This window comes from Toxorhynchites rutilus, chromosome 2 (genome assembly GCF_029784135.1).
Source record: "Toxorhynchites rutilus septentrionalis strain SRP chromosome 2, ASM2978413v1, whole genome shotgun sequence".
Classification (NCBI taxonomy): Eukaryota; Metazoa; Arthropoda; class Insecta; order Diptera; family Culicidae; genus Toxorhynchites; species Toxorhynchites rutilus.
Window position 1 is genome coordinate 242,081,592 of NC_073745.1, and position 27,093 is coordinate 242,108,684.

The window sequence follows — 27,093 nt, forward strand, 5'->3', positions numbered from 1 at the left end:
ACAAAGGCAATGTTGATATCCCCAATTGATTCCTTGACCTACCTAAACCCATTGCTCGCAGGCAGGTATTTGAAATTCTGTAAGTCGATGGCCAAACATACAATACATTTCCACAATGAATAATCATGCGTTCAACCAGTCCGATGTAATCCTCTAGAAAGCATAACGTTCCGCCCTTTAGTAGAGGAGCGCATCGATCATTTCCGAAACGAAAGGCGTTACGGAATCGTAGGCCTTAAGCCTTAAGCCACTTTATAACCACTGAAAAATCATTACAATCTCGTTGGGAAAATAAAGTTATAAAACCGAATGCAGGTACAAGATACATAAAATACAAAGGCCGCATCCCGACACTCACAAGCTGACCAGGAAGAGGAGGGAGGCATCATGTATTTGTTTCAAACATCCATAAATACATCGTCACCCACCGGAGGATATCCAGCGGAGCTGAAAAGTGCCAACAACAGAGATAGCCCGGGATAGCAGCGGCGCGTTGACCAGCTGTTAAACCGCGCGATAGCAGGTATCGAAAGCAGAACAAAACAAAATTTCCCAATCCACGAAGAGAGAGAGAGATGGTAAAAAATAAATCCTTCCCGAAGTTCACATATCGAGGCGCAATAAAAGAACGACCTAAATATATTCCAACTGTCCGAAAACTGCCCAAATGGGAAGAAAGGGTATAAAAAGATTGAACCAGGCAACAGTTTCAAAGGAATTTGAAGGAAAAAAACATATGAACAGGTTAAAAATTTATGGCTAAAATATTCTAAATCGTTTTGTCTTTGCCGAGATATATGATATATATGTCCCTACGATTCCGGTGCCATAAGGGGAGATACGTTTTTTTTTTCTAAATAGACTTGTGAAACCGTGTACACGAGTTTTCTTCTTTCGGTGAGAATTAGTCCATGGTCTATTAGAGTGCTTGAACATTGAATTTATGGCTACCAGAGGTGGCTTCTTTTAGTTGGCCGCTGTTCAGCACCGATGACGCAGGCTTCGGCGAGGTGTCAAATCGTTTTCTGGAAATTGTCATAATCCTGTCCTGCTCTTAAGCACCTTTCAATCCGAAAAGCAAACACTCTATTAGCATAAACATACAGCGCAGGCCATTGATCCGCGCCTATTCGGTCGATACTTTCTGTAAGCTATGTGGAGAGCAAAGCTGACATTGATGTAAAATCTATATCACATAGCCTGTCTCGAGGTCTCTCGATAATCCTCTTCGCATATTTCCCGTCTGTACTCGACCAGATGAGCTTAAGTTTGTGCCGATTAGCTTTGTGCGCACGATTGTTGTCGTTCCCCGGCACGCTATTGAGCCAAGGACGCTTTGAATTGGTGATCGACTGTATGGATTTGCGGTGCTAGTGCATGTGGATGTCTTCGAAAGAAAATTATTTTCATTGAGATACACTGATAATATCGTGTTGTACATGAATACAGTAATTTTCTAATATGTAGTATGAAAAATGTTTCGCGTGTATAATTTTATCGCCGTAGTTTTTTCTAAATAAAAATCTCACAATTTATCCACCGTGTTTTAACTAAGCCAAACTTGGTTTTTCTGGGTATGCTAAAAAACTCTATGAAAGACCTTCTCAAGAGACCTTGGCGGAACAAAAAACGAAACCTGTGTTCGGGACATATGTTGAAGAATGGTTGTCCAGCTGGTGCCATTCCGCATGACAGAAGCATGCCGCGCTACTGTCTACCGAATAAGCCGACAACATACGACGGCAGTGCCTTGGGCCACATTCACATTCTCTTGACAATGTGTCATAGGTTTTGTTCTTGCATTGATCGTCAATTTCTCCGGACGGCCCCTACGATATTGAAGCTTTTGTCGCATTTGCCATTCACACTAGGAAATAGAAATGAAATGAAATTCAGAATGTGTCAGATTGGTCCTCGACGGCACCACAACTATTTGAGTATGATGTCAAACTGTTCGAACCCGGCGAAGAAAACATCGTGTAATCCGATTAATGTGTTATTATTGGGATTAGTTCGATTTTGTTTCCTTCTTCGCTGTTTCGTTGTTAAGGTACGAACGCGACGTTGAATGTTTATTAGAAGAATTTATTTTGTTTGTGTTTAATTTAATTTTCGATCTTCCACTTCATACTTCATAACTTCAACTTTATAACTAAAAATTTGTTCAATTGCGTGTAATTGATAAGGAATTACAGCCACAGCCACCCACAACGCGTAGAACAGCCACCCTCAACGCGTGGCCCGGCGGGCTCTTCTGATTGGTCCACCTGGTTATACTTTATTTTGCCAAAAATTGTACAGCGGCGTAGCGTAAACGGGTGACACCTGGGGCGGTTGTTTTAGGTGTCACCCCTCCAATCAAACCTTGTTATCAAGTCTTTGTTTCGTTTGTTTCGTAATGAAAGATCAAATTTATCGAACGCGGAAATTTATATATTTTAATATTAGATCAAACGAACAAGAAAACACAATATTTTCACGCGTCTCGTCTGAACAGCAGCAAATTTCTGAACATAAAAGCACTACCAACAGACATTAGTACATTCACTTTCAAATGACTACAAAGTCAATTCAATTATCACGTTGAGCCTCGCGTTGGTCCATGTGCACTGAAACTGAGTTTTCTGTTCGATTCGCACCGGTCTCATTGATCCGACAGCTACAAAATTATTTTGAGAAAAGTCCTCTATCGTTGCATCAGACTTTCGTGAGCCAGGAAAATTCATTGGCGGACCCCTAGCTCGGTCGAAGCTCAACGTGTCAAGCATGTCCAATCCATTGTTGACAGCAGGATTTCCAGGAGACGCCACAAAAAAGTAAACGGCTAGTAACAGCTTCAAACTAACTTTATGATTTGGAAGCGTTTCGTGGAAGTCCCGCAATCACCATTTTATGATTCATTCCATATTCGATCCATGTATGTGAAGCATCGCGTAAATAAACCATCCATTATTTAGTTAGTATTCCAGTGTGTTTTAATTTTCCAAAGTATATTATTTCTCCAGTGCAAACTGTATCCAAAAGGTCTTTTTCAAGAACAGAGTACCAGATTTATCCAACTCCTGAGCTATCAACATCGAGGCCTCCTTTAGCCAAAGGTTCCGGCATTCCCGTTAATGGTCAAAGTTACCAAAGTTCCTTTTAGCAGCAAAAAAAAATTATCAGAACATTTAGTCTAGTCACAACGTTATCCAACGTAATCCTCTGCTTTCCAAAAAGATCTGCGCAAGTACATCGCACCTTGAGTACAGATAACACAGAAATTTCGAATCACGAACTGCTAGTAGAAGGAACTTGTGCACTCGATCTATTATTTAAGCTTTCGGCAGGATCTTACGAAATTGCAATGGCTCAATGCAGCCCATCGTAGTGCGCATAAAACTCCGTCGAGTTTGCAAAAATAAGGACATTCAAAACGACTGATCGAATAAAAATCGCCGCTTTGTTCCCTGCTCGTAAAAAATTTTTTGTACGATATGCATCAAAATATATTGTTGCATTTGCCTCTAAAACGCTTGCTGCCGGTATGATAATTGTTTAAATGAGTGCAATCACGGGAAAATTATTGCTTGGCGATCCTTCTCTGTCTCATCCGCACACAAATCCGATCGATTAAGAGTGAATCATTGGCCGACAGAGCTGCTGTTCGTTCAACTCACGAGACAGAATGAATTTGTCTACCACGTGTTCGGATTCGTTCACTCATTGAGTGGTATCGTATGATGCGAGACCAACACATTGATTGAAGATGCTGTATTCACATACTGAAAAAAGTTGGATGCTTTCGTCGATTCTCTCGTCAATCACCAACACTGCCCTTACTTTTAAAAAAATGCGATTAAAAATATTGTGTAATCAATGATCATTTGGCACTGCAATTTTCAAAAAATAGAAATTAGAAAGTGCGTCTTCAGAATAAGCTTTATAATAAAAACCGCTGCGAATTTTTCACAGTCACCATTTTTTTTCTCAACGCCTGATAGAATATTTTAACAGTTCTTCAATCATTCGGGGTCCTGTTACACTAAAACATTATATGAAGAATACATTTTTAGATTCTGTTATTTTTCATCTCATATTCCATTTTTCGAACACTCCCATAACCCCAAATTGCATATTCCATAAGAAGTGGAGCCAGAAGTTTTTGAAGAACATGATACACCGTTTTTGTTCAAAAATGTGCAAGTATGAATAAAACTGCAGTTGATTCAATTATGTTGGTGTTTTCTAATATGCAAATCAAGAAAAGAAAAAAAATATACCGAAGACAACAATCCGATGTAACTGAAACGTTCACTTTTGTAAACAATTTAATATATGTGACCATACTCAATTTCATCCTTTTATTATTTTGAATATGCAAATATACTCATTTTTTCTCTTCTTACATATTACTTGGAAATTCTTGCAATTTGAAAAACATCGAAGAAAATAATAAAACAAAATTATATTCAATTTACCCATATCTGGTATCCCTGTTTTCGTTATTGGGAGCGGTATTAAGGGAGCGGTATATGACAACAGTTCGGAAGAAAGCAGAAGGGAAGTTATTGAACTGAAGCGTGAATCACAAGCGAGGTTTCGCACAACCGTATACACACATATACTTTCAAATAGCTACAGAATGGTTTTCACATATTGGTCCATCTTAGAATATATTTCTAAGTGCCTTGGTCTCACGAATGAATGTTGTTGAAACTAACTGTTCAACATCTAGCGAGGATCGTTCAACATTTGGTTGAATGGATGGATATGTGTTCAACATTTGGGTGCCAGAACACCAATGGAAAAATATGTTTTCTTGAACAATGCAATTGGTCCAATATGATAAGTACACCAAGAACTGATGCCTAATTTTTGCTATAGAGTGAAGCTGGGGAGTTTTCAGTAATTTCATGTGTCATCTCGAAGAAATCAAGAATATGTAAACATACCTAGCTTAAGCGTTCAACATTTGGCGGGTTATCCTACATGTTAAAGATAGCTCAGATCGAACTCTCTTCTCGAGTTTTGCGGTTATCTACACATTTGGCGATCCATTTTTATTTATATAAATATTTATATATAAGACAAAGCAAAGATCAATTTCGTTAGTGTAAACATCAAATGGACTAACAACGCTTGTAACTATTTTTCCCATTCTTCTTCAGACTTTTCCGAAAAAGTGGAAAGGAAACTTGACGCAGGACTTTGAGAAAAACTGTGTCTAAGTGTTTAAGTGTCTTAATTTAGCAATACACCGGGTTTTTACAAGCAGTGCACTATTGTTTGATATAATGTGAAAAGTTTCCCTCACTGAAGCTTGATTCGTTTGATTACAGGTATGCCTAGATTATCAACATGGGACAATTGAACTTGATGTTGTTTTTTGGAATACTGGGAACAAACAATAACTTTTTTTAGCGTTTTCCGAAAGATTAAGCATAAAAACATCGTTTTATGAAGAAGGGAGAGGTCTGCAACACCTTTGCAGAATATAAATCTCTATGTTATTATATATCCACTAACATTGCACCTTGTTCTATTATGTTATTTTCTTTATTGGTTTGAGAATTAGTTCGTTCTTCCAAACCTAAAATGAGTGTGTTAGCCCTGCTGGAAGCGTGACATAAAATTGTACTTCAACCGATTCAGTTATTATTGATCTACAAAAAAAACACGGTGGGACAGTTATGCTTGGAATATCAACATGAGACAATTGAGCTTGATGTTTTTTTTTCAAAATCTGGGAACAAACAATAAGTTTTATGTGTTTTTCCGGAAGATTACGCATAAAAACATAGTTTTATGAAGAAAAGTGATAATTATCAAAAAGTAACATGGGACAACTATGCATAGAACGACAGATAATTTCTTGTAAACGTCTGTTATAGGTTGATTCCTTTGGAATCTCATCGATGCACGTTCAACACCCGTTGAACTGAAACTGATCGTCCGTGACCCACAAAATATAGAACGCAAAATCCGAATGATCGATTATACTAATCGGTAAATTTGCATCGAGAAGGATCAATATGTCTCGAATGCAGAGAGGACACGGATTGCATCACAATCAGCTTCCGGTCTTACCGGTAGCTTTGTGCCAATCCAGTCTGCCAGCCCATGACATTGTGCCCGAATAATCTCTTCTCTCCCTTCTCGCGTGGCAATTCTCACATACTTCATTTTTCCATAAATTTGAATAAGACACGGCCGTTGAATCAAAATTCACAGCTTAGAGCCCACGCAGAATCTGTCAAACCGAAACTGAGTGATGCCCAGTTATTTTTTTGATTGCCTACCTGCGGTTCATTTTGGCAGCCCGAGCACAAGCCCTACCGGCGGTGGAGCGACTCCTTCAAAGTGTCCAGATCGAAATGTCATATTTATCTTTTCTTACGTGGTTTGTTTTTGTTGTTTGCTTTTACGAGTTCGAGCATTTTATTGTACGGACACATCCCACTTGCTGAACCAAATCTTTCCAGTGGTAAACAAGACGAATAATGCACCCTGCACTCACTCAGCTGTACGATTATAGACCTGAAAAACGCCGAAGAGGAGTTCTTTTGCTCTCACTCTTCTTTCAGCTGCCTAAAGAGAGTCAATAGCGTGTGTGCAGAAGCGAAAAGGGATAATCTCCAAACCCGAACCGGATTAAGATTAATGTCTGCCTGACTTTCAGGATTAACGTTCATATAAGCGATAACCACTTATTATTGTTATGTTGCAATAAGTGTGTGTATATGGTTCCCTATTATAACATACCGTCCTCGTTTCCTGTTGCGATGTTTGGATCGTTTTCCTTGAAACGTAAGCTGATGGTTATAGTAAAGGGTGTGTCACATCAAATTGCATCACGGAAAAAACGCTGTAGAAATTCGCCCAGTAGATCGATCCTTTTGAAAAATTTAGACAGTAAAATAAAAACTATTAAACAACTTTTGGAATTTTCTTTTTATTCATACTTCGAGCCCAAGCCCGTATGCTCGCACCTTCCTCTTTACCCCGTCCATAAGGTTCTGTACAACGTCAGGTTGTAGTTTTTTTGAACAGAAATCCATTTTCTCTTGAAGTCCGCCTCCGATTTGACAACTTTTGGGTTCTTCCGGAGGGCCTGCTTCATAATCGCTCAATATTTCTCTATTGGGCGAAGCTCCGGCGCGTTGGCGGGTTCATTTCCTTTGGCACGAAGGTGACCCCGTTGGCTTCGTACCACTCCAACACGTCCTTTGAATAGTGGCACGAAGCGAGATCCGGCCAGAAGATGGTCGGGCCCTCGTGCTGCTTCAATAGTGGTAGTAAGCGCTTCTGTAGGCACTCCTTAAGGTAAACCTGCCCGTTTACCGTGCCGGTCATCACGAAGGGGGCGCTCCGCTTTCCACAAGAGCAAATCGCTTGCCACACCATGTACTTTTTGGCAAACTTGGATAGTTTCTGCTTGCGATTCTCCTCCGGAACGCTGAATTTGTCCTCTGCGGAGAAGAACAACAGGCCCGGCAGCTGACGAAAGTCCGCTTTGACATAGGTTTCGTCGTCCATTACCAGGCAATGCGGCTTCGTCAGCATTTCGGTGTACAGCTTCCGGGCTCGCGTCTTCCCCACCATGTTTTGCCTTTCGTCGCGGTTAGGAGCCTTCTGAACCTTGTATGTACGCAGGCCCTCCCGCTGCTTGGTCCGTTGGACGAATGAACTTAACAAATTCAGCTTATTGGCGACACCCCGGACCGAACTTCTCGGATCACGTCTAAACTGCTTAACTACGCGCTTGGGATCTTTTTCACTGACGGAGCATTCATTTTTGCCGTTCTTCACCTTCCGGTCGATGGTTAGGTTCTCGAAGTATCGCTTTAGTACTTTGCTGACCGTGGATTGGACGATTCCCAGCATCTTACCGATGTCCCGATGTGACAACTCCGGATTCTCGAAATAAGTGCGCAGGATTAATTCACGACGCTCTTTTTCGTTCGACGACATTTTTCCAAATTTAAGAAAAATTGACAGTGAAGCATGGCCAACGTGATCTATACACTCTTATCTGATTATAAGCGAAAGCTGAAGATATAATTCCTAAAAATTAAATTTCTACAGCGTTTTTTTCCGTGATGCAATTTGATGTGACACACCCTTTATAACAGAAAATAGGAACAATTTTGCAAAAGAAATATTCGTTTACCCGAGGCCGAGTGGCTAGCGTCACGACATGATGGTGGGAACTTCGGCTTCGATTTCCGTTCTGGCTAAATCCAGCCTAAATCCAGCCGAAACTGAAGGCCCTACATCCAACCTGCAGTAACGTATCAACCTGAAATCTAGAATGAGATCCACCACAATACAAAAAAATCACGTTATAATTATCTGTTGAAAAGATGTATTCACGAGTATTCCGGCTTAGCTATCCCTAGCTTCACTCCAGTTCCCACATTCAACCCCTTGGAATGCTTTTATTTTATTCGCGAAAAACTACTTTTGCTAATGTTGGATATCAAGTCTTTCTATGTTTGTGAACGCTCGCGGGCTCAAACTATTGCAGACTTCACAGAACGAGGAATGAATGAGGAAAAAAAATATATATGGTTTGTTTTCCAATGTGTTACATAACGTGACTACTTTTTAGTCTAATTTCTGACTATTTTCTATTCATACAATAACGTTTGCATAAAAAATGTACTTTTTTCGGATGGTGACAAAAAAAAGCTAAGACAGGAAATTAAGTTTGATAAATTTTCCATGGAAGGTAATTATATTAGCTTACTTGCAGAAAAAAGTCTACGCCCTTGCGAGCGGCCTTCCGGAAATTAACCAGAACATTCGCCATGGCGGACGAAAACATGCGTGTAGGCATGTTTTCTAGTTCTTTCTTCGTTTTATTTATCAATTCCTTCTCAGTTTTTGCGCCAAATTGTTGGAGTAGATCTTACGCTTTACGCTTGATGAACGATGCAACTCCCGGTAGGCTCTTCGTACTATAAATTTCGCCGTTCACGGCCTATCCGGAGCTAAAGAAGAACGGCTTTGATATCCCCTCCTCGCTGATTGTCAGCCACAGCAGCACCTTCTTGGGGAACTTGGTGTGTGAAATAAACTTCACTTCGGAGCTCACTTCACGGTTTGGCCGGTTGCACCAACCTCCCGGCCAAGGGAAAAGTGGCTACATCACGCAGCGATCGGTTTCCACGACGATTGGCCTACCAGTACGGGGTGTATCTTCGACAGCCACTACTCCAGAATGAAATCGGTCAAACCAACGCCGTGCTGTGCGAATCGTTACAGTATCAGATCCATAAACTACACTATTTTTTCGGTCGCCTTCGTTGCAGGCGGTAGTAAAAACGTAAAATATGGCGAATTTCTTGCTTGGTGAACTTCATCTTTGACGCGCCATAACTTGAGACTGAAAAGGACAATCACAACATTGTCCAAACGACACTTGTAGCATAGATTGTCGTCTTTAAATAGCCGTATAGTATGAAGCGATAAGTACAACACAGGATATGTTTAAGTGTTTCCATATATTTACAATATACGACATTTCTTTTCCCCAACCCAATATATGAAGCGTAGAGGTTTATCGATCATGAGAGGAATAATTTTATTCAACCAAGGTCTGAACTCATCACGAATGCCCGTTAAATGATGAAAAAATCGAATTAATCAACCTAGAAGTTATATCGTGCTTTTCAGCAGTATAAACGTCCAGACCCTCAACTATTTTGCTTTTGGTTCCAGTGTTTCCAGGTAGCTTTTAAACAGTCCACATTTGGCGATTTGATTTCCATTTATAGACGCAGGGCATTCCTTACGAATAGATTAAACAGAATTTTCACAGTCCATCTCACTACCACTGGCAACTGTTCGTTTTACCCCACCAGTACAATTATTTCAATAATTTAAATTTGACCACTCAAAAATTAATTTACTTTTCCGTACATAACTAATATCGCTTCTCTGTTAACTCACAAAACGAAATATAATTATCAGCGTATTGAATTTAGATATTAAATCACTCAAAATGCTTAATATCGAAGCAGCTAAAATTACATCCATACGCGGAATCATGTGTGATTTTCGGTTTTTGTTTCCCTTTTCCACTTCTGATCAGTATTCATTGCCACAGGGTGGCTTAAATATTATAGAATAACATGTAGAAGGTGTTTTTATTAACAGAAATCTGAAATTCAAAATGTAACTATACGAATCAACCACCTGTCCATATTACCCCTACTGTCCGTATTACCCGCGGTTCCCCTACCTACGTTGGGAATTTTCTTTTTTAGGAGATTTATAATTTTAAGTTCTACTTACTTATTACTTATTGTTATGTTTTTATATGAACGCGGACTAAGCGGATTGAGTAACGGCAAATTCCGCTCAAAAACAAAAACCTATATGTTCATCACATCAATGCGTTTCTTATCACCCCCAGTAGCCTTTTTAAAATCTTACAAATTCACAACTCGATCGTTTTCTGCTCAATGTACCAAGCGTCAGCGTGTATAACCTGGGGCACTTTCGAATTACCAGAAGGCGCTTTTGTATTCTGGTAGGAAAGCTGATGCCGTTGTAAAAAGTTTAACAAAACACGAATAAATAGAAAAAAGTTCAACAGAACACCTGTACACCGTGTTAGCGATTGCCTAATAACAATGAGATTTATATTTTTCAAAGGGGTTGTAGAGGAGATGTGTCTAAAACGCGCCTGCTGGGCAATTCGATCCGCCTGATTTTCTCGTAAACCAGCAAGAATAGAAATGCAATGGTTATAGGCAATCGTGCTAGTCAATGACAGAATCCTACCATGCAAGTTTTACACTTATAACATGCTTTAGAAAAATAAGAAAAATAATTTTCTTTGGAAGCGATTTCATCATTTCTGTAAAGTCTTTGTTGCTTGAAACCGATTCAGAGGCAATAACTGTGAGTCATATTTATTGAGTCGAGTTCCCAGTGGATATCTCAGATGAAGAAAACGGTAAGAAAGGTTTCATTACTGTCTAAATTTGATGTTTTCCGCATCGGCTTACCATCGGGCAGTACGGCATACCCTCGATCGGGGCAATTGGCTCGCTTTCGGCCGGATAACATTCTCACGAGAGAAATAGCTTGTATGTGAGGGATGCCAGATGGTTTTTTTCAAATATTTCTGCATGACACGAATAAATGTCTTCAAATGTAATCATAATGAATAACAATAAGCAAACCATCACGATATTCCTAAATCATGTTCGATAACTCACACAAAGAATTGTTTTCACATACTTTGATATGATCTCAGTATTATTTATACATTAAATGTCTTCAAAACGAAAACATATCTTCACATCTGGCATCTGTATTAAGTGCTCAGAGAATGTAGGAAAAAAAGAGTGCGGACTGGAGAACTAATGCATGAATGCTGGGAGAACACGATCACCGGAGAAACGGTTTCTTCTCTTCGCGAATAGAAGTGAATAGAATGAAGTGAATAGATTGATGGAATCTCTCATTCATACAAGCTGGTCCCTGAGCTTTATAGTCTCTGAGAGAAACAGTTTATGAGCATATTATACGTCTACTGGGCCATTTAACACCGTATGATTGGAAAATAAAGAATTTGGGCGCCTTACAAAATAAAACTAAAGGGTGTGTCACATCAAATTGCATCACGGAAAAAACGCTGTAGAAATTCGCCCAGTAGACCGATCCTTTTGAAAATTTTAGACAGTAAAATAAAAACTATTAAACAACTTTTGGCATTTTCTTTTTATTCATACTTCGAGCCCAAGCCCGTATGCTCGCACCTTCCTCTTTACCCCGTCCATAAGGTTCTGTACAACGTCAGGTTGTAGTTTTTTTTTAACAGAAATCCATTTTCTCTTGAAGTCCGCCTCCGATTTGACAACTTTTGGGTTCTTCCGGAGGGCCTGCTTCATAATCGCCCAATATTTCTCTATTGGGCGAAGCTCCGGCTCGTTGGGCGGGTTCATTTCCTTTGGCACGAAGGTGACCCCGTTGGCTTCGTACCACTCCAACACGTCCTTTGAATAGTGGCACGAAGCGAGATCCGGCCAGAAGATGGTCGGGCCCTCGTGCTGCTTCAATAGTGGTAGTAAGCGCTTCTGTAGGCACTCCTTAAGGTAAACCTGCCCGTTTACCGTGCCGGTCATCACGAAGGGGGCGCTCCGCTTTCCGCAAGAGCAGATCGCTTGCCACACCATGTACTTTTTGGCAAACTTGGATAGTTTCTGCTTGCGAATCTCCTCCGGAACGCTGAATTTGTCCTCTGCGGAGAAGAACAACAGGCCCGGCAGCTGACGAAAGTCCGCTTTGACGTAGGTTTCGTCGTCCATTACCAGGCAATGCGGCTTCGTCAGCATTTCGGTGTACAGCTTCCGGGCTCGCGTCTTCCCCACCATGTTTTGCCTTTCGTCGCGGTTAGGAACCTTCTGAACCTTGTATGTACGCAGGCCCTCCCGCTGCTTGGTCCGCTGGACGAATGAACTTGACAAATTCAGCTTATTGGCGACATCCCGGACCGAACTTCTCGGATCACTTCTAAACTGCTTAACTACGCGCTTCTGATCTTTTTCACTGACGGTGCATCCATTTTTGCCGTTCTTCACCATCCGGTCGATGGTTAGGTTCTCGAAGTATCGTTTTAGTACTCTGCTGACCGTGGATTGGACGATTCCCAGCATCTTACAGATATCCCGATGTAACAACTCTGGATTCTCGAAATGAGTGCACAGGATTAATTCACGACGCTCTTTTTTGTTCGACGACATTTTTCCAAATTTACGAAAAATTGACAGTGAAGCATGGCCAACGTGATCTATACACTCTTATCTGATTATAAGCGAAAGCTGAAGATATAATTCCTAAAAATTAAATTTCTACAGCGTTTTTTCCGTGATGCAATTTGATGTGACACACCCTTTAGTAGCACTTTTGTTATTCAGTATCTAAAATACAGAACGATTACAGATGACTGAGAGTTAACTAATCTACGTACTGACGTAGTTGTTGCCTTAATTTTTAAGCGCACGATAAAGATAAATCCATTCTCGCTTAGGGGGTGCGTATTACATACTTCACCTACAGATCACTTACTGTGCTCACACCACTGTGCGATTTACAAGCGACATCACTACCATATAATGCATACCGATGCGACTTGCTACGGCACCAATTGTGTTTACTTTTTTATGCTATTAAACTGCCGTTTTGCGTATAGTTCTCACATGTTACTTTTTGGCAAATTTCGTTCACGTTTTTAAGCATAATCTTTCGGAAAAAGACAAAAAAATTATTCGTTCTCAGTATCTTAAAAAACAACATCAAGTTCAATTGTCCCATGTTGATATCCTAGCCAGAACTCACCATGAATTTGAAGACCGTAACCGTAATCAAGCTTGATTGATTCAAGTGAGGGTAAGTTTCCACATTTCATTAAACATTGATTAACTGAAATGCTCAAAATTTCTGGTAAACAAATTTGGTACAAAAATTCGATTGCGTTACGATTGTGGGACAACTATGCGTAGAACGGCACTACTGGGTTTAAAAATGTTTGAGTATAGGTTAAAAAACGACATTTCGGAAATACCTACATTTTTCCTGTAAATCGTGGCCAATTTGTGCCCGGTTTACGGTTCTAATAATGATGTCAGATATGAAAAGAGCGACGAAGATGACGAATTAACTTACTGGGACAAGAATTCAGAAAAAAGAAAGATTTTAGGATTTTCGTCTGTAAAGTGTTAACCCCAGGGATATCTAGATGTATTGTATCATGATTAACGATGGCATCGATTTCTTTCTTCAATCGACGGTGAAGGTTGAGAATAAAAAAAAATTTTAGAAAATAAATTTAGGTATGCGTAACAGATACACAAAACCTTACGAAAACAAAATATGAATATATTACAGACGGTCGGCAATCAAAATTCTGATAGGTCACTCCCTTTTCATATTCTAATCCACGGATGACACCAGAAGTTCCCGGCGCACAATAAAAGCCAAACATATGTTTTCCCACCTAATTATTGTGCGTCGTCTCGGCGTTTAAAAGGGGGCCAAACACTCACTCGAACTCCGCGCGGTGTGGCATGATGCACGCTTTCCCTCTTGAGACCATAATGGAGTGGAACAAAACGACCGTTTGCAATACAAAACCCATCTATCACAGGGAAGAGACCTCACCCCACTGCTGTTTAACAGATATAAGAGGCCGAGAGGAGACTGGAGAGAAAAGCAAATCACGCTCTTCTGATGTGGTTGGTAGTTAATATCAAGATAATAAATAATAAATTTGTTCTGAATGACATATCCGCAAACCGTAAAGAGAGGAAAAAAACACAGTGGCAAAAAGGGAGTGAGGGCAAAACCGTAAAATCTGGAAATTTGGCCTTCATCATTCAGTTCCAACGGAGAACCGCAGCAGCTGGCCTGGAGGTTGGTGATAGGGGTGGTCATGATTTCGACCATTTCGTTGCAGAAAATTTCACATTTTCATCGATATGATTCCTCATAGTTTGAGCTTCAGAATGACAATCCCTAACATGGGCAGATCATCGAATAAGTATCATGAAAACGATGCTTCGATATGTTTGACCTGGTGGCGTGAAAAATGGCGCCGAACCGGTGTGTGAAAGTAGAAGTCATTTTCTGCCAGCCCAAAAGCACCCTTCCCATAGACAAAACATTATTGTCATGTCTGGCTTTTCGGGCTTTTGTTACATAAGTGACAGTTTATTATTTTTGCCACATTCACGCAATAAGAAGGGCCCATAGAGGGTTTCGAAGTGGTTTAGCTGGCGCACGATGCTGCGTAAGATTAAACTTGTGATCGTTGTTCGCGTATTCGTTTTTAGTCCCCGATTTTGAGACTATGGCAATTTATCACTTAAAAAAATGTCTCTCCCCATAGCCGGGTGTCATTTGTTCTAGACAGGAACCATTATTGAACAGGGATTTCCCATGTTTGTTCCGGAATGAGGGTTGATTCATGTGAGAATCCTAAGTTAAGTTTTATGTATAGTTTGTACTATAGATCTTTTTTCTTTGTTTTATGCTTTTTACAGACTGAATTGAGGACCTGTGCGGCGTGCGGAGAGCCGATCGCCGATAAATACCTCTTCGACGTTGATGGATGTTCGTGGCACGGTTCCTGTTTGCGCTGTTCCGTCTGTCTCACCTTACTGGAGCGCCAGCCGTCCTGCTACTTTCGCGATCGACAAGTCTACTGCCGAACGGATTACGCCAAGTGAGTTACGTTTGCCTAATTGTCGGGGCGATTGTTGTGGGAGCTTTTATTTTAAGAATATTATTAGGTGTACAAGTATGACTATGTAGCGAACATCATGCAGTTGGCGTTATGTTGAAGTTACATGTATTCAAAACCCGTGTACTTCAGCTTCTGAACGATGACGGTTAGCTCTGAAGTAAAAATGACCAGAAAGAGAGAATAGACTCGATAAGATAATTTTACAGCATGACAACGCCAGAGCACATGTTAGCCATAGCACAAAATAAACAGCATTTTTGATAATCTACCAAGGGGCATTCGTATCTTCATACGCGCGGATAATGTGATGCTAATGGTAGTGAGCGATGTCATCTAGCTGGCGAGCAAAAACTCGTCCGAGCCGCTTCCTGAGATTATCCTATTCACGAGAAAAAAAAATTACACGAAAACCCTATTGTCTATTCGAATAAATGACTCAATTCTATTATTCTCCTGATCTCTCACAAACTCACGATTTTTCAAATATTCATATAAAAACTCCGAAAATTTCTTGAAAAGATATTTCAATTAAAATTACAAAAAATTCTCAACTGCAAATTGTCTCACTTAGATCAACCAAAAAAATCACTTCCATTCGTCACGCAATTAACTTATTCGCTCGGTGACTCAGACGGAAAAGATCGATTGAGTTTTGCTTCGTGAACTCGCAATCTATCGAATCGTCTAGAAAGATTTTTTTTTGTCCTTTTTCCCTACTACCTCCGGTTTCACGAATGTTGTTTCGCGACTTAATTCCCGCCGCGTCATTTTTGAAATATGGGGTCTTCATCGAGTATTCTCTTTAAATCTGAATACATTAGGTTTCTTACTACTAGCAATCTACCACTAGGCGTCAAATTGTCTTGAGTCTATTTGAAACGACTATGCTCGTTTCAAACTATGAGTCGTACTGAAATAGTGTCTTAGAAAGAGTTAAGGAGCATTGATGTTTGAACGTGAAAAACATTTACACCGAGGATAAAATAGTACCCTTTTTTTTGAACGAAAAACTTTAATTTGCTATATCTAAAATATGTATTTTTAATTTTTTTCATACATATATTTTTCCATGTATAGAAATGGAAGTCATGTAGAAAATTAAAAAAAATTAGTCCTTGTTTATCATCATTTTTGATGAACTTTGAGGAACATCGATTTTTTATGAATTTTCGAAACATGGAATTTTTGTATTGTAACAAACAATTTTACCCACAAATTATGAATCATTTAAAACAAAAAAGCTCATTATCGATCTCCTTTTATATGCAGCCGTTCTCGAGATATTTAAGGGAATATTTCTAATTCATTGTCTTTGTTACAGTAAATAGGTCCTTTTAACATGTTTGTCTTTTTATACTGTCATGTTCATGAAATTTTATGAATTTGTTCATAATTTCCAACAACTTTTCCAAATACATCATTATGGTAAAAATATATGTTTAGGAGTTACGTTGGAAAACATTTGAAGACATGAGGATTAATACAAAACGAAGTGATATTAAAAACAAGGAAGATTGTTCGACTGATGAATGATGATCAAATCTGAGTAACTTTCTATACTAAAGATACCTGACTTCAGGTACAATCTAGGCATAACGTAAACGAGTTAATCATTTTTTTTATCCATCGGTTGAATCAACGAGGTGTATTTGTTTTGTTGAGATTTCAATTCTACTTCGAAAACTGTTCGTGTTTTGATTGTACAACACGAATAATATGTGAAATGTTTGTATTAAGATAAAACAAGATTTTCAATATTCAAGATTTTCAATATATTGTATTAACCCACATGTCTTCAAATGTTTCCCAACGTAACAACGTAACTAAACATATATTTTGATACCTATTTACTATAAATAGACAATAGATTAGAAATATTTTTTTAAATATCTCGAGAAAGGCTGCATTTAGAAAGAGATTGATAATGAGCTTTTTTGTTTTTAATTACATCAGGATTCATAATTTGTGACTAAAATTGATTGGTCACATACAAAAATTCTATGTTTTGAAAATTCATAAAAAATCGATGTTCCACAAAGTTCGCCAAAAATAGTTTTACCATCTTCGACTGATTTTTTAAATTTTCTACATGACTTCTATTTTATATGAAAAAAATACATATTTTAGATATTGTAAATTGAAGTTTTTTTTTAAATAGAATACTGATTTTTTTGAGTATATATTTTTTTTACGTTTAAGCATCAATACATCAATTTTCTAAGACACTATTTCAGTACGACTCATAATTTTTGAGATATAAATTATCAAAGATGTCTCTTACTTAAAAAAGATGTCTCTTATTAAAAAATTACACTTGAATCATAAAATTTCCAATTGCTATGGAAAACTCATATTTACTCCAATCCAAATGGAATACAAACTTTCATTCGAATCAAAAATGCATGTTTTTGAAATCCGCATTTTTAGAACGATTTCATTTGGAATTGCTCAGCTATGAACCAAGTTAAATGTTGTGAATAAGATCCAATCTCTTCATGGGATATATCCCATCATTGTAAATAAATAGAATAGAAAAAATAATCAAATCATATATTCGTATTCTTCGCCATGGAAACTAGTTCGAGAGAGTGTACCGTGAGTACATTATGGAGAAGTGTACTACTAAATATTATTGGCAACCCTTCAGAATTGACCAACACTGAGAGAAATAATTAGTAAACATAACGATCTACAGCTATTTTCTACCCTGCTAATAAACACATATGTGGAGCAAAATCACGATTCTTAAGTTCAATATCGACTTCATTTTCTCGGAGAAAATGCAGGTATTAGTATTATAACAAAACTCTTATCTCCGTATTGTCTTATGGGCACAATAAAAAGGGTTAATACACGCTTTTCTTACCAGTCTTCAGATATGACAACATTCAAGTTTACTTATGTTATCGATAAAAATATATTTTCCTCTGGAAGGGATTTGGAACAGTTGGTAATATGTACAAACAAATTGGAAGGGTTGTATCCCAGACACGATTGCTTAGGACGTAGGACTGTGTAATCTTTTTTTTTTTAAATTGGTTGGCTTATCATTTTGGATATTATTTGTGAATATGTCGAAATTTCATGAATAACTCTTTAGTAAAAAGTTCCGGGGACCCTGAAAAGGTTTAATGGCTTGCATGGTTTTGTAGAATCATTTCAAGAAGCAACGATTCTTTCTTGCCCTTGCGAGAACAATACACTAATTGGTCATATGTCGCAATTTGTTTCTTTATATCAATGCACGGATTGCACTGAGTATTTAACGAGAGGAATCTCCGTGCATCGCCGTTCAACAAGCATTCAACACGCTTCTAACAGATGCACACAGTTGCAGCGATAAAAATGAAACATCGCGAGAATGACCGTTTATGAAAAATCGTTTCTCGACTCTCGATCAAAACCGTCAACAAAGCTGGGAGCTTGTTGCATCAGAACAGAGCCGATGCGCACGAGAGCAAATAGAAATGGCATCGAAAAGTGTCGAAAGTGTTGTATTCACATGTACAGGCTATAAGCGACCTATAATCATTAGCATTCTTCTCTTTTTTCGCCTGCTTTGCCATGGCTCGGATGGTTGTGTTATTTGCAATTTCAGATGCTCGTTCACAGCTCAAGGGGAAACATAAAACATAAAACGAGCAGAATAAGCGACCTTTGTTGTTTCGGACACAGAAATATTCTGAGAATTTTTCTCAGAGGAAATGCAATACTTATTCGCTAGCGACAGCTTACTTTCTATGCAAGGGTGAAGTTTACTTTGCAAATATTCTCTTTTCGCTTTCCCCTTTCGTTGTTTCTATTCTAGCGGCTGCATAAGTTGCCCGTTATTGACAGCTCTGTTCGGGAAAGCACACAATTCGACCTCCTTGTTGTCTGGTCTCTATTAAACTCTATTAATCTCTTATTCGAGTGGAAAAAAAATTACTCATAATATAAATTAACGGTAGCATTTTTCGTTTGTCAGGATTTTTACGTATCTAACCTTCGAGTTTATCGTCTTGCACATTTAACGTACTTCCTCTTGCAACGTCGAACGCAGAAACCTGGTAAAGAACAAAACTATAATTAGTATTGGAATATCGTTTGCATTAAAAAAATGGACAAAATTTGCCGATTTTGCATGGGTTTACCTTCACACACACTGACGGAACTACCCATGTAGCATCAATCATAGTAACCCATGAGTCAGCAGAAAAAAATTGACAGCTCTATCAGTCGAACTCCCACCGTGATGGCGAAAACTCCGTTCAGAAGTGTGCGCGTTCAAAGAACGGTACCCTGCCGCGTCGAAAACGGACATCGTGCGGCACTTTATAGACGCCGGATACGCCCGTTCCGGCATCTACGGCATCTTGGCACGATTGGACAACAATCAGAGCATCGAAAGAAAGCCCGGTTCCGGACAGATAACGACTCTGAGTAACAAGAAGGCTAGAGGATGCTGAAGAGGAAATGTGGCTACATCGTTGCGTGCGCTTGGCCGGGAGGTCGGTGCAACCGGCCAAACAGTGGAAAAGTACCTGGCGATCATGGACATACATGTCAGGAAGCGGAAGACCCGTCCACTGGTCTGGTAGCTGCAGGTAATGAAGCAGCGGCAGCGGTTAAATAAGATGGTCTAGTCGATTTTCTCGGCGAATCGCGACGTGCCGGTGGCGATGGACGACGAGACCTATCTCACCCTGGATGGCAACGCCTCACTCGAAGCGATCGTTAGAGGAGATGGAGCGGCAGAATATCGATGTGGTACTCAAGTCGGCGAATCCGCCCAACGTCCCCTAGCTGCGTCCCCTCGAGAATTTCTGAGAAAACCTGAAGCGTAAGATCTGCACCAACAATTTTGTCGTGAAACCTCATAAGGAATTGATAAATAAAACTAAGAAAGAACTCAAAAACAAGGCTACACGGATGTTTTCGTCCGCCATGGCGAATGTGATTTTTTTTTTGGCAAGTAGGCCTTCCATGGGAAATTAATCAACCTCAATTATCTGTGTTTTTTTTATCACCATCCGAAAAAGTCAACGTTTTAATGCAAACGTTAAAAACTATTTAATGTTGGCTTCGATTGTACTAATCTCATAAAATATTCTTTAGAAATCAATTCTGCTCTATTTTAAGAAAGAGCGCGTAGATTGGACTATACAAGGTAGCCGGTGCATGTTGGAACACGGGGCAAGTTCAAACGCAAGACCATAACTTTTACTAGGGTTGATAGATTGACGTGATATATTTTTTAGTAAACAGTAACTTTCAGCCCACCTTATGACAGTTATAAGCAGAATATTAGGACGCCTTAACGTAAACCGTGCCTTTGTTTACTTTACGTCGTTTGTGAAATCAAAACAAACGTTTTTGTACTCTGACTGAATCGGTCAAATAGTTGATCACATAGTTATAATTAAGTATAGCGACTAAACCGAAAATTCTTTTTCCGTATAGCACTCCGAGCATCTCAACTTATCCCCAGTTTTTCAACCCTGGGGTAAGTTGAAACAGCAGTGATAATCGACTATTTTTGACACTTTGCTGCAGGTTTTGATATATGAACTCTCGCCGGACGTTATTTATCGGTGATTTCTGTATGAATGAAACATTATTAATTAAAAAATAAGAAACATTTTCACTCCGTTCCTCAGTATGTCAGGCAGGTCAAGTTTTTCAAGTTTCAACTAGGGGTTGTTCGAATAATACGTAAAGCAAATTTTCCGCTGCTTTCTACAGCATATCACGTATCTAACACGTACCAAATAGTTATTTGCACGAAACTTTTTGGACTCATTTGGATTTATTTTTGAACAAGATTCCACAAGGCATACACCCTTCCTGAGTGCGTTACGTAATATTTGGGTGTTTAATGATCCCATAAATCTCATTAGTAGCCGTTTCGAGTGGCTCTACATCGATATGAAGATAGTAATCTTGATTATATTGTTTCCGATTGCATTTTGCGTGTACCAAAACCCAAATCCCTTTTCCCAACATTTTATATGTACTTCTTTTAATTTAACACATTAAACTTATGATAATTCAGTGTTCTACTTACTCCGCTCTCCGGGCCACAACGCTATAGAGACGACATCTTTGGCTACGAATATTTCCTTACTTCACGTTCGAATTGGTAGTTGTAAGGTTATGACCTACAACAGTAACTATTCGAAGTTAAAATTGTAGGGTACTTAGAATTGTAATATGATGCTATTGATCAGTATATTCAAACAACTGTTTTGAACTTCTGTTAAAACCTAGTTCTTGGGTTCAAAGAACTTAAGCGAAAGTTATTCGCAAAATTCATTGATGCTCGACGATTCGCTCGATTCCACACCTAACCATCTAACCTAAAATTAGTTCAAGTCGGTAACCTGAAACAAGTTCTCAATTCTTTGCAAGCCCACTGTCGCTGGGAACCTCGATGTTCAGACTGAACTCCAGGAGCCAGAAGGGTGGCTACTCTCGTGCAGCGAAACCAATTATCATATTTATCAATTAAACTCTATAAATAAAACAATATTCCACTGCGGACACGTCGCGAGAGTAATAAAAAAATAAATCCATCAATCTTGGTTCGGACTGGGAAGTAAGGAAGCAGCGAAAGAGACACCCAGCGCCAAATGGGGTGCAACGGGAAATAAATATTCATAAGTTGAGAGTCATATCAATAGTAACAGGGAGAGATAGAGTGAGTGAGTGAAGGTGCAACTTGGGCGAGGTGAGACTGCAGACGGCAGCATCCTTCAATCTCCCATGGTCTCCGGGATTTGAAGATCCGGCCGTCGATGTGGATGGCGATAGCGTGGCAGGCCTCTTTCACGCAGCTGACGATCATTGTTCTGGCTGTCCGATTCGCGCCGGGGACGTGAATATCTGGCTTGACTTGAATTTTCTGCGTCTGCGTCTTTCAGTAGCGACAGCGAAGAGGGGACAAACATTAAAGCTCATATCAAATTGTAATTAAGCAAGACATATCGCGCCTTGTATCGCATTTTGTCCATGTCCCGGCGAGGAACCCATTCCCCGACACCCGTTGGTACGGCAAAAGTTTGGAGCAAACAGCAATGCAAAGGGTTCGGCTGAACGTTGGTATCATTGTGGTTTCGCAAATATAAGAAAAAGAATGGTTACAAAATACGACTGCTTCTTTTCGCAGCCACAGCAAAGTTGACAGTTGGGAGACTCCCGACGGGGGCGCGTATCGAACTGTGGGCTGAATCTACACGAAGTTGCGAATCGTGAAACAAAAGTTTGGGGAAGAGTGAAATTTCAACCCACAGTCTTCCAGCAGGTCCAACAGCAGCAGCAGCATGTAATCTTGCCAGGAATGCTTAGTAAGTGAGCCAACCGATGCTAATGCGAGAGCACATGTGCAATCCCCGTTGTTGCTGTTTACTGTGTTTTTTTTCTCTCCATTTGATATAAGCAGCTTATACGCTATGAACGGAACGATAAAGAAAGCTCCATTTGAAACAAATTCCACGATGTTCTCGGATTCTGTCTGGGGGAAGGTGTGGGGGATACACAAGTATTGCATGTGTTTTGACCGAGATTAGATCTTGTGCCGTGTGTCTGTGTAACCTTCACTCGCCTTCTCGCCTTCTGGACCGGATAACGCCGTTGGATCGACAGCGATACATTTCGATGCCTCTGTTTCAACCGGTTGACAGGTATTGCGTGTTGCCATGAGTGTTCGTTATTTATGAAAATTTACTATACTGAAGTTCTGTTTATCAAATTTCAAAACACGTGCTCGTACTTATGAACACTTCTGTCCCTCCGATAACACAATCGCTGAATCCGTTTGGTTTGCGATTAAATAAATGGCCACTTGCGTGCTGGCCGAGACCTCTGGAAGTATATAAAGTGAGGGCAGCATCAAGAAGACCTACACGCTGGACCTGGTTGAGTGATGCATAGTGAGTGATAAATGTGTTTCGTATCTCGTGTAATGTGTTTATGATTTATTGTACGACGGCTGCAGCAGCAGCAAAATCGGTGTTTTCGAAGGGGATGTGTGGGGCTTTGTGTTCTGCTCGTACTCTTGTAGCAGATTTGTAGCCTTTGTATGCTCCTTTCGTGTAGATTAGCCGATGATAAGCGCACGTATCGTGTTGCATCTGCGAACATTTATCATGCGGACACCGAGGCTATTTGGACAAGGACGACTGCTTGAGTGGGTTCGGTAATGCGCGGAGGTGATTTATCGAATACAGTTCATAGTGATAAGTTTCGATTTATTATACACTAAAGTCGCTTTTTACGCGGTTTTTTATGCGAGGTTTTATTTTACGCGGTTTTTGGAATTTCCGCGGTTTATTTTTGAATTTAATGATTTTTAGTTACAATGGAGCCTTCTTTTTCATTTGACTACAATAAAATTGATTTACAAATACATATTCATGGTGAAAAACTAAAAATATGTTTAATCACTTTTGTCTCAAATTCCGTACAGCAAAAATATAATTTAAAAAAAAAAGTTAACTTTTAAACTACTGGACCGATTCATATGGTCGATATATCAAATTAAAGTCAATTAGCTAGTCTTTTTTGGAAAAATTTCATGCTCGCAAAAAAAAAAGGATTTTGCTTTTGTAATTATTGATTGTATTTGTTTCTTATAGTTTACATGGTTTCGGGACCATATCGATACTCGATACCTGTAAATGATGTTAAAATGAAACCTTTAACCCAAAGAATTTCAGGGTTTTAAAAATTAAATTATTTATAACATCAAAGTTCAGTTAATACACATTTAAAAATGAAGTGTTCACAATTTGAATCATGCGTAGAAACTTGATTCATATTCCGAACACTAATTCTAATGAAGATTTCTCCATAAAATATCATTTTATTTCATCCATTTAGTGTAGATTCTTGCCATTTCTAGCACTTAACATGAAGACAGCAGACAGAATAGTTGAAAGAACTACAAAAACTGAACAATTACAATGCTTGTTTTTTACGGAATTTGCTAACGCAAACATTTTGACTGTCACTTTTTTGCAAATGTTTAATATTGTAAATTACAAGCTGTATCGATACCTGTAAATGATGTTAAAATAAAGGCTATTACCCAAAGAATTTCAGGGTTTTAATTATTCAATTATTTATAACATTAAAGTTCAGTTAATTTGCATTTGAAAATGAAGTGTTCGGATTTTGAATCTTGGGTAGAAACTTGATTCATATTCCGAACACTACTTCAATATTAATTTTAATAAAGATTTCTGCACAAAATATATTTTTTTCACCCATATACTGTAGGTTCATACATTCTCTAGCACTTAACATGAAAACAGCAAACAAAATAGTTGAAACAACTACAAAAACTAATAAATGAACGATGCTTGTTTTTTACGGAATTTGCTAACGCAAACATTTTATTATTGGTTTTGACTGTCACTTTTGTGCAAATGTCTAATATTATAAATTATAGGCTGTATAGATAACTGTAAATTATGTCAAAATAAAGCCTATATCTCATAGAATGTCTGTGTTTCCTTCATTAAATTATTTATAACATAATTGTTTAGTAAACTTACATTAAAAAATGAAGTGTTCGGAATTTGAGACTGTTCGGAATATGAGAAAATACGGTATGCAGTTTTTTGTACGCGGGTTTCGGAATGCACTGAATAGTAGCTAAGAAATAAAAGGAGATACACATACCATGATTGCAGCATACAAAAAAATTAGTTAATCAATTATTAGAATGGGTTGCATTTTTAATTAATAATTCACTGTTTGTTAGATTTTTATACGGGTTTTGAAATTCACCCGGTTTATTTTTACGCAGATTTTGGAATTTACGCGGTTTTCTTTTACGCGGGATGTATCCCCCGGATTGTCTTTTAAGGACAAGTGAACAAAGAGTATGTAGAAGCGTTTCTTTCCATAAGGGCCCTTCTAAGGGCTAGAGGCGGATGAACTAAAGAAGCGCTTTGGAATGAAATGGGATGGAATGAAACCACAGTTGCGGGCGATTTATTCGTAATGCTGATTTCATCCACATATACACATACAGCCATTCAATGCCAAACCGATATAGTGGTTCTCAGATTTTCGTGAAAAGTGGTAATTTTGTTCTTTATCGCAAAAAATTAGACCCGTATTTTTCTATTTTTTCGTTAGGGTGACCATTTCCATTTTAGGGTGGTCCGAAACATCAACTTTTGCCCCTTTTTACCAAAGATGACTTTTTTTTTAAAATTCATAACTTTTGAAGTACTGGGCGGATTACGAAAAAAGTCCTTTTAGGATAAAAGGGGAAAAATTATTTTTCGTACCATCGGTTAATTTTGAAAAATTATGACTTAAGAATAAAAAATAAAGTCTCCGAAGATAAATTTTGGATATGTTATGTAAAAAATCCTCGGCTTTCAAGAAAACATATTTAAAAAAATAGCGCCCTTAGTCCCGAGACTATGAAAACTATAACAAAACAAATACAAACAATAATGACAAAACCAAAGCCCAAAATTTTTGCCAAAGTAATAAACGAGCGGATTGAATAATATCATTCCGTAGTTCTACGTTGAAAATACGGTCGTGTCCTAGGCACAACCCCTTACAATTCTTTAAATGAGTAACGATCGGCTCGAAAACCATTGTTTCAAATTGATGTAAACAATTTAAATATTTTTTTCAATGCAGTATTATTTGTATCACGGTTCACTTTAAATATTTCAACCATGCGCAGAATCTACTCAAGTTTTCTAAGTTACCCATCGATTTGTTGTGTGATCATTATTTTTTGAAATCGAAAATATAAATATCGAGTGTATGTACATCTACTCTGTAATAGTATTTATATGCTCGTAAATACACTTAGAAGTTGTCTTCCTTTGGATTATAATTTTTTGATGAACTATCATTTAGAATATGAATATGAAATCGTTTATTAATTTTGTCAAACTCTGTAGCAATTTTTCTTATTTATCCACTGTTCCTAGTTCCAACACCGTTATTCCAAAGCTTGAGCTTGAGCTTGGGTAGACTGTACAATTCGTAGTTGCTCTCCGTGATTGACCTGAACCAACCAAATTGCACAAAGAACACACAGAATGACTTACAGTCATCAGAGGAGGAGAGGGAATGTTAGTATGATATTCGCTGCCCAAAGGCCAGAAGGGTCGCCTCTATAGCGTGGTTCCCTAGCCTTTTCCGTGGACGGGACAGTTGTTAGTAAGAAGGATTAAGAATCAGGATTCACTGCGGTAAGTGATGTGATTATGTTAACACGGCCGGAGATTATTAATATTAGGTTACCTAAAAATATTATCGAAAGAACTCCTCTATGATGGCTCGAATCGACGATATATTGGGTTGGGGAAAAAGAAATGTCGTATATTGTCAGTATATGGCAACACTTAACCCACTACCGCCCGAGTTTTTTATTTGTCTAGAAAAACCTACTCCACTTTTATCTCGAATTTCCAACTTTCAACATAAAATACTCCTAGCAGAAAGCTGCCAGCATAAAAACAATGTGTATGTGTGATAGATGAAAATATTCTAAAGACTTTCTAGTGGGGGTGAACATAAACATGAAAATAATGTCTGAATAATTTACAAAGAGAATCCGCGAAGCCCGTCTAAAGGCGGGCTTGGGCTGTAGAGGGTTAAACATATCTGGTGTTGTACTTATCGCATCGGGTTATGCTATACGGCTATTTAAAGACGACAATCTGTGCTACAAGTGTCGTTTTGACAGTGTTGTGATTGTCCTTTTCAGTCTAAAGTTATAGCGCGTCAAAGATGGAGTCCACCAAGAAAGAAATTCGCCATATTTTAGGTTTTTACTACCTGCGAGGTAAAACTGCAACGAAGACGGCCGAAAAAAATCGTGTAGTTTATGG

At 38.7% G+C, this 27,093-nt stretch overlaps 1 protein-coding gene across 2 annotated transcripts in view; it reads left to right on the top strand.

The window, feature by feature from the left end:
• Positions 1-27,093, top strand: part of LOC129768605 (LIM/homeobox protein Awh-like) — a 95,776-nt gene that overhangs the window by 62,173 nt on the left and 6,510 nt on the right. For both annotated transcript variants that reach the window (XM_055770356.1, XM_055770355.1), the window contains one exon: positions 15,039-15,220. In XM_055770356.1, coding sequence (XP_055626331.1) covers positions 15,039-15,220 — 182 coding nt within the window. The remainder of the gene's footprint in view (positions 1-15,038; positions 15,221-27,093) is intronic.